General features: G+C 38.3%; 1 protein-coding gene and 1 long non-coding RNA gene across 2 annotated transcripts in view; one reads left to right on the top strand and one right to left on the bottom strand.

Annotated features, from left to right (window-relative positions):
- The window catches only part of loxl2a (lysyl oxidase-like 2a), a 43,249-nt gene that overhangs the window by 28,328 nt on the left and 6,936 nt on the right, over positions 1 to 7,985 (top strand). Inside the window, exons 7-9 of the mRNA XM_024262854.2 lie at positions 3,295 to 3,446; positions 3,521 to 3,688; positions 6,880 to 7,045. Of these exons, the coding sequence (XP_024118622.1) occupies positions 3,295 to 3,446; positions 3,521 to 3,688; positions 6,880 to 7,045 (486 nt within the window). The remainder of the gene's footprint in view (positions 1 to 3,294; positions 3,447 to 3,520; positions 3,689 to 6,879; positions 7,046 to 7,985) is intronic.
- Positions 5,124 to 7,985, bottom strand: part of LOC112139971 — a 3,397-nt gene continuing 535 nt past the window's right edge. The window contains exons 2-3 of the long non-coding RNA XR_002918086.2: positions 6,862 to 7,034; positions 5,124 to 6,760 (exon numbers count right to left, since the gene is read on the bottom strand). This is a non-coding gene — a long non-coding RNA (uncharacterized LOC112139971). The remainder of the gene's footprint in view (positions 6,761 to 6,861; positions 7,035 to 7,985) is intronic.

Genomic DNA, 7,985 nt, shown 5'->3' with positions numbered 1-7,985 from the left:
TTATCACTTCCGATTTGGCGTGCTTGGCCACGTGACCTCATTACGCAGCTGCGTCTGACGCACAGGCATAAAACCGAGAAGTTATTATTTATTGATATTTATATTTTATGTTGTGTTTATTTTAGTGAAGGTTTCCACCCGGGCTACACCCACTATAAGTCTACACCACATGTTAAAGTCAAGGCCCGGGGGCCGGATCCGGCCCTCCGGGTAATTCTATCCGGGCCTCCAGATCATTTTAGTTTATTGTTATTTATGGCCCAATGGTATCCTGCATTTATTTATAACTTGTATAATTTTGACAAAATATATTTTTATGGAGAGTAAAATATTGAAAGTTATTTCAGGTTTAAGTTGATTTATTCTGGAATAATATTCCTGTCTGTTTAATATTCATATTTATGTTAAAAAGTTACAGTTTTAAAGTTTTAAAAATGTAGTTTTAGAGTGTTCAATAAATGTTTATCCTGTTCGGCCGTGATCTAAGGTGTGTTTGGGATTTTGGCCAATTTTGCAAGTGAGTTTGACACCCCCTTTTTTAAAAGATAGCTGCTGATAGCTGAAGATGCTGAAATTGAAAGTTAAAAGTGCTGAAGCTGATACCTGAAAACACTAAAGTTGATAGCCAGCTAAAATGTTAGCTAAATGTCAAATTGGCCTAAAAAAAAAGGTTAGCCAAAACAGCTAGCATGTAGCTGAAAAAATAGCTAAACTTTAAAATATTCCCAAAAACTGAAAAAATGCCTAAAAAGCCTATATATTTAAAAACGCCCCTCTCACCCTCCGCGGGTGGTTTATCCTCTTAGCTCGGTTCCTCTACCAGAGGTCTGGGAGCTTGAGGGTCCTGCAGTATCTTAGCTGTTCCTAACACTGAGCTTTTCTGGACTGAGATGTCTGAGGTCTTTGCAGGGATCTGCTGTAGACAATCCTCCAGTTATATATATATATTATAGAGCAGGGAGCTTGTGGCCCGCACAGCTTAGTTAAAAATGAAATCATTACAGTAAATCAAAGAAAATAAACCCTGGAGCTCTGGTATTAAAGGAATAAACAGTCATCTCAGACTCAAAGTTAATGTAAACTTTCCAAAAGTGTTTCCTTGTTAATGAGTATGATAAATATTTTAATATAAAATAAGTAGACTGGCTGAAAAGGCCAGCACCTCCACCTTCAGTAGCACCTGTGCAAGCTGAACAAGTCCAGACCTTCCGTCAGCACATACGGTCATCCAGGAATGTATGGAGCAGCACTTTGGTGTTTATAGATTTGAACCAGACTCTGTGGAACTGCAGTTCACCACAGAACCAGAGGGTCACCGGAACGCCTCTTCTCCTTTATTCTCTTAGCAAAACAGAGGGCTGCACAAAATGTTCCAGAAAAAAAAGTAAAACTGGATGAGTTACAGAAGGAATGGATCAAAAAAATGAGTCCAGAAACTGCACCACAGGGCTGTTTCTGATCACAAAAGTTGCAGAAACAGAGAAAAATGTCTGTGAAAATCCAACATGGCTGCTGCAGCGCTCACTCGGATTGTAATTGTGTGATTGCTTAGTAAGCATTCACACCATAGTGATTCTCCTGCTCCTTTCTGTACATTTTTCAGCAGATTAAAACTCAATTACCATTTTTGGTATTTATACATTTTACAGTTTTTGAAATATTGAGCATCATATGCCCCATAGGAAATGAATGAGAAAGTCTTCAATTTTAAGTAGATTAGTAACAACCATTTACATATATTCATGTTCTATGTTTTCATCTTTTATAGTAATTTTCAAAATATTTTGAGTTTACTTAATATTTTAGCAACAGGCTAACGTTTTTGAGTGATTTAGTTTACTGAGGAATTTTAGGCTATTTGGAGTTTAGCTAGTATTTAAGCAACATGCTAGCTTTTTGGCTAATTTGGCATATATTTAGGTTTTTTTGGGCTAACTTGGAGTTTAACTTTTATTTAAGCAACACTAAACACTCTAAACAACAGTCTAAACTAGCATGTATTAGGGATTTTCAAGCAATTTTACAACAAGATTTTAAGAAATTTAGGTCAGCTTCAGCCCTCTTTCATAGTTCTTTAACAGAACTTCCACAGGGTTCCCATGGGATCTTTAAAAGCGTTGAATTTATGAATTTTGACATAATACCTTAAAAAGACTTAAAAAAGTCTTACATTTCGAAATTTGAGCCTTAAAAATTGTGCTTCTTGAAACTTCTCCGTTTCACATTTCATGTAAAAGATAAAACCTTTAACCAAGATTGTTTTTGATCAATTGATGTAAATAAACAGGGAAAATCAATTGTAAAAGTGCATTCACACTGAATGCGATTCACCCGCCCCTCTTTCGTTGTGTGGCAAATTTGCTGCTCGCCGCTCAAATCAAGCTGCTGCCAGACTGCCGCACCAAGACCATGTCGCTCAAGTTGCACTGCGGGACGTCAGATCGCCTCAGTTTGCATCTGTACCATTGACTTAACATTGAAACTGACCGCCGCGCAGATCGCGTTCGGTGGGAATGCACCTTTATGCACTAATATGCAAAATGTCCAACAGCAGTTTGACAAAAAAAGTAAAAGAAGAGCTCTAGAACATCACGACACAGGCCACAAACAAGATAAGAAGCTACAGTTTTGATCAGATATTGAAAATAAATGACTAAAATGGGAAATAGACTGTGAAATTGGTCTTAATTTTTGACATGCGTGGCCTTAAAAAGGTCTTTAAAAGCCTTAAATTTAACTGGAATAAACTTGTAAGAACCCTGTTTCCAGCCTTTTAACAAATTTTGCATTCTGCAAATAGCTTCTGCATTTTCAGCAATTAAAGTAAATTGTGTCACAATTTTCAGCAAAAAGCTTCAGCAACTACTTTCAGCTAAAATCATTCACTGTAGCATAATCGTAGGTAATGTAACTTTTGTAGTTTTGGATACTTCAGCTGAATTAAAGAGTCAGCACTCAGAATGTTATGGTGGAAACTCTGCCACACAGTGGGAGATTGTTAACGAGTCTTTCGAGTCTCCGTTTTATTTGACTGCTTGTTTCCTTCACACTGTAACTCATCTGCCTCTGGAAGGACTTGTTGTTCTAAGAAAGCCTTTGGCAGCACAGACTCGTGTTTTCACATCTGCTGTTTCAGGCGGGTTTCCCCTAAAATCCAGGCGTAATCTGAGAATCCGATTTTTTTTATTTACAATCATGAAAAAAGAGGATTTGTTGGATTATTTCCCGCTGTGTGCTGCATGATGAATGCTTCAGCTGGAGGTTCAGCAGGGTGAAGGCTTCCTGTCTCTGCAGGAATCGGACCGGTCCACATGAACGAGGTGGAGTGTTCCGGCTTTGAGAAGTCTCTGACTGAGTGCTCCTTCAACCAGCAGTCTCTGGGCTGCAGCCACGAGGAAGATGTTGCCGTTAAATGCAACGTTCCCGCCATGGGCTTCAACAAAAAGGTGGATAAATGCTGCTGCCGCATGGATAAACTTTCCCTGCATTGCTTCATTGGTCTGTTGGTGTCTGTCCTCAGCTGCGGCTAAGCGGAGGTCGAAACCCTTATGAAGGGCGCGTGGAGGTGCTGACGGAGAGGAACGGCCTTCTGACGTGGGGCAGCGTGTGCAGCGACAGCTGGGGCACCATGGAGGCCATGGTGGTGTGCAGACAGCTGGGTTTGGGCTTTGCAAGCCATGCTTTCCAGGTACGGACGCTGATGTTTCAATTACCTTCTGTCAAACACAATTCTGAAGACTGACAGAGTTTGATTTGTAGTTTTGGTTCCTTTTGAGTCACATTAGAGCTTCTTGATAAACCATCTCCATCCTTCTGCTCTTCATCACTTTCTGTAAATCTTCAAACACTCTGTTTCCATGAATCATCAGTGGTTTTTAATCACTCATTGAACAAATTAATGAAGGAAATAATGAAAGTGAAAGTCAACAAAATAAAAATAAAATACAAAACAAATCACAGGAAAATCAAAAACCTGAAATGCATCAGTGCAAATGAAAAAGGTTAGAAGACAACATTATCAATGATTAACATCCCAGAAAAAAATTATATTTTCACTTTGTATTTACAAAAATACAAAACGTAAAAGTCTGTTTTTAAATGTTCCTTTGAGCATTTGCTTTAAATCTGCTCAGAATTCCCTCTGATCCTTCATTCCTAACTTCCTCAAACTTTAAATATTTGCTTTGCTTCTTCCAAGAAAACCGTGTTTACATTTGGCCTTGAGATTTAAGTTTCTGTCAAATTTCAGGAAACACATCACTGGGCAGCTCTAAGAACTCCTGTGTCCCTGAAGTGTTCTCTGAGATGTTACCGTCAGAAAGAGTCTGTAAAAGTTTAAAATCTAATGAGCAAACAGTGGATCCTGATTTGAATAAGATGTACTGGAATGTTTCTATTGAAAATTAGTGTTTAGTATTTAATTAATTATTCATAGGCAGACATGCGGTTCAAATTGGCTTTTGTTTTCCGACCACTAGCTGGGAGCACACCGAGCTTCTGTGAGCGGCTCTAAACCGCGACCAAAACAAGAAGATGTCTCCAGAACCATCTTATGACAGAACCTCGATGTCGTTATAACATCGCAAAATAAGAAATGTACAACTCACTTTTAACTAAGGATGAGTACTGAACCAAAAAGCTGTGCTAAGTCGGTACTGATACTGTATAAAAACGTGGATTTTGTTGCTTCGTAGCTCATTTTAAACTGTAACTTTTTAACATAACTATGAACTAGATATAAAGCATTATTAGGTGATTGCCAGCTAAAATATTGGCTAAATGCCAAATTAGCCTAAAAAACAAAAAAAAAGAGGCTAAATTAGCCAAAACAGCTAGCATGTAGCTGAAATATTTGCTAAACTCCAAAATACCTTGAATTTTTTTTAGTAAATGCCAACATAGTCCAAAAAGTTAGCAGGATGCCAATTTTTAAAACTTTAAAACTGTAACTTTTTAACATAATTATAAATAATAAAATGCAGGAATATTATTCCAGAATAAATCAACTTAAACCTTAAATAACTTTCAATATTTTCCTCTCCATAAAAATATATTTTATCAAAATTTTACAAGTTAGAAATAAACGCAAGATAACATCGGGTCATTAATAACAATAAAATAAAATGATCTGGAGGGCCGGATGCGGCCCCTGGGTCTTGACTTTGACTCATGTTGTGTATCTTCCAATAGAGTCCGCTCTTCAATAGATACATAAATCACGGCTGGCTGCCAAACGTTTGGAATATTCACTGGAGCTACTATTGAAAGATATTTGGTATTGCTTATGTGAAAAATGTATTAATATTGATTCTTTAGTCATAACTTAAAAAATGGTGAAATATTGTCTGGTGCTGAACTGAATATATCAGGATACGTATTGTATTGTGACACGTGTATCGTGACAACTATTGTATTGTCAGACTATTGCCAATTCACACTCCTATTGAAAATACTTAACAGAACTGGAAGAAAGAAAAGTAAAGCTGTGTTTAATAGAGGTCTAATGGTTCATTTTAACTACGATTTGACTCGTTTCAATATTTACGGTTGACGATGCGATTCATAGTTGATTTGGTTCATTTTAAACAATTGAACTCACTGACCTAAAATGGATCCAGAACATCTTTAGTAAAACTTCCACCAGTGTGACTCAGAGATAAACAGCTGGGACTGAAAGTGCAGGTGAAGTTCTCCAGATTCCTCGTATTTCTTCAAAATAATGAAATTGAAACAATTTTTGATGAACAACTTCCCTCAGACAGATCTACCTGGTTGGATCATAGGAATATGAATCGATTAGGTCAACTAATCCTCGCGGTCATCCCCTATGGTCTGATCTGTTAATGTGCATTCCTGCAAACTTTTAGAAAGTTATGGTCATTTTACTGCAGCCTCCAGGCTGAATTAGTAAGAGTTCTTGGAATTCAGAAACTATTTTTTTTGTACTTATTCATAATAATTGTTGCTAATGTAATTTATAGACTGTATATTTGACAAATTAAAATGTTGTTGGAGCTGAACCATGGGGCGCCACTTCCTTCCATGGATGTGGTCTCCTCCCAGGACTCAAGAAGGGAGGACACGGGTGGAATTTAGGGATTGGAACATGTTGAGCTTTCGCTGTCTTAATGAGCATGGCGAGTTTCTAACAAGCTGGAGGTGCGTTTTTCCCAGAGGGCAAACGGCGGGAAACCCGCCCCACAAATGAGCCGGGTTGTGTTTGAAGTTTACTGGAAAACGGCGAGGAACAAGCAGGGCCGCCTCACACTTTCTACTGAAGAGAGCAGCCGCCATGTCATCGTGTTATGTCATCCGACCATGCTTTCAGACAGTAAATCTGTGGAAAGTATGTGTGTGAATCATGGGGGGGTCAGTACTGCGGGGGGTGTTTATTAGTGGAGCTTGTAAAGACTGAGTCAGTTGTTCCTCTCTGCTTCAAAACAGAGATGATGCTGTTCTGATGGCATGCCCCGTTGCCATCACAAACATTTCAATCTGAAGATCATTCCAGATCTTTCCAGAGACATCCTCCTCCTCTGCAGAAAACGCTGTCCTGTCTGACTCGTAAATGCTTCTCCAGCCACCACCACCTTCTGGAAAATCTGACTCTGTGTTGGAGCTACTGTCTGTCTAACCGTTTTTCTGCACGTCCATGGGAGACGATGGAAAGATTGAGTTTCCACCTCGAAAGATTTCCCCTTTGCGTTGCAGAAATCCTCTTAAGATGCTGAGTCAGGAGGATAAGAAGCTCTTGTGGATTCTAGAAAAAAGACGAGATGTTTCCCAGACAAATGTTATGATGTAAATGCAGCTCGAGCTTTCTAGAGTTTTGCAGAAGAACTCTTGAAGCTAAAGACAGACTTTTGGTCTTCTCTGCAGGAGACGTGGTACTGGCAGGGAGACGCCTCCACCGACGCCGTGGTGATGAGCGGCGTGAGGTGTTCGGGGACGGAGCTGACTCTGGATCAGTGTCTGCATCATGGCGTCTTCGTCGACTGTCCCAAAGGAGGCGGACGCTTTGCTGCTGGAGTTTCCTGCACTCAGAGTAAGAGAACAAGAAAGAATTAAAGCCGCGGGCGGCGCAGGCGCTACCCACCCTGACTGCACCCCCATTACTAGGAAAAAAATCGATTTGGCAAAATATCACAATATTTATTTGGTGATACTTGTATCAATTTAAAATGCAGACATGGTGATATTTAATGAATTATTTATGGGTGTTCTTACTATTCTATTGTTTTACCATTTTTGTTTCTAACACAGAAAAATATTCTCCGACAATGAAAAAATGGACTGTTCCCTTAAGAACAAATTTACCAAAAGAAAAGCTCCATGAGTTTACCTGGGTAAAAGCAACTTGTATATGACTCAGAGTTGCACTGCTTAACAACCATTAAATTAAAGAGATTTTAATTTTCCGTTAAGGCGACCTTGAGTGTAGAGAAAGGTGCTTGATTAAAAAAAAAGTATAATAATTTTAAAAACTAGAAATGTTGCATAACCTGCGATAATACTAGTGTCAGTGTTTTTGCTGAAAGTAGCTGATGAAGCTTTTTGCTGAAAATGGCCATCTAATTAACTTTAATTACTGAAGGGATTTACTGAAAATGCAAAAGCAATTTACAAAATGTTAAATTTGCTAAAAGACTGGAAATGTTGTTAAAGTACTATGAAAGAGTGCTGCAGTTGACCTAAATTTATTAAACTTTTGTAGTAATATTGTTTAAAAAACACTAATAGATGACAATTTTGAGAAAATATTTAGTGTGTTGCTTAAATATGAGCTAAACTCTAAAATAGCCCAAAAAACCTTAGATGATACCAAATTAGCCACAAAAAAAGTTAGCTTGTTGCTTAAACTCCAAAATAGCATAAAATTCCTCAGTAAACTAAATTATTAAAAAATGTTAGCCTGATGCTAAAATATCAGCTAAACTCTTAATTAGCATAAAAAACTTCAGTAGATATCATACTACCCCCCCCCC

This window comes from Oryzias melastigma, linkage group LG5, assembly GCF_002922805.2.
Source record: "Oryzias melastigma strain HK-1 linkage group LG5, ASM292280v2, whole genome shotgun sequence".
Classification (NCBI taxonomy): Eukaryota; Metazoa; Chordata; class Actinopteri; order Beloniformes; family Adrianichthyidae; genus Oryzias; species Oryzias melastigma.
Note: the sequence above shows the minus strand (reverse complement) of the source record. Positions and strands in the feature narration are given on the sequence as shown.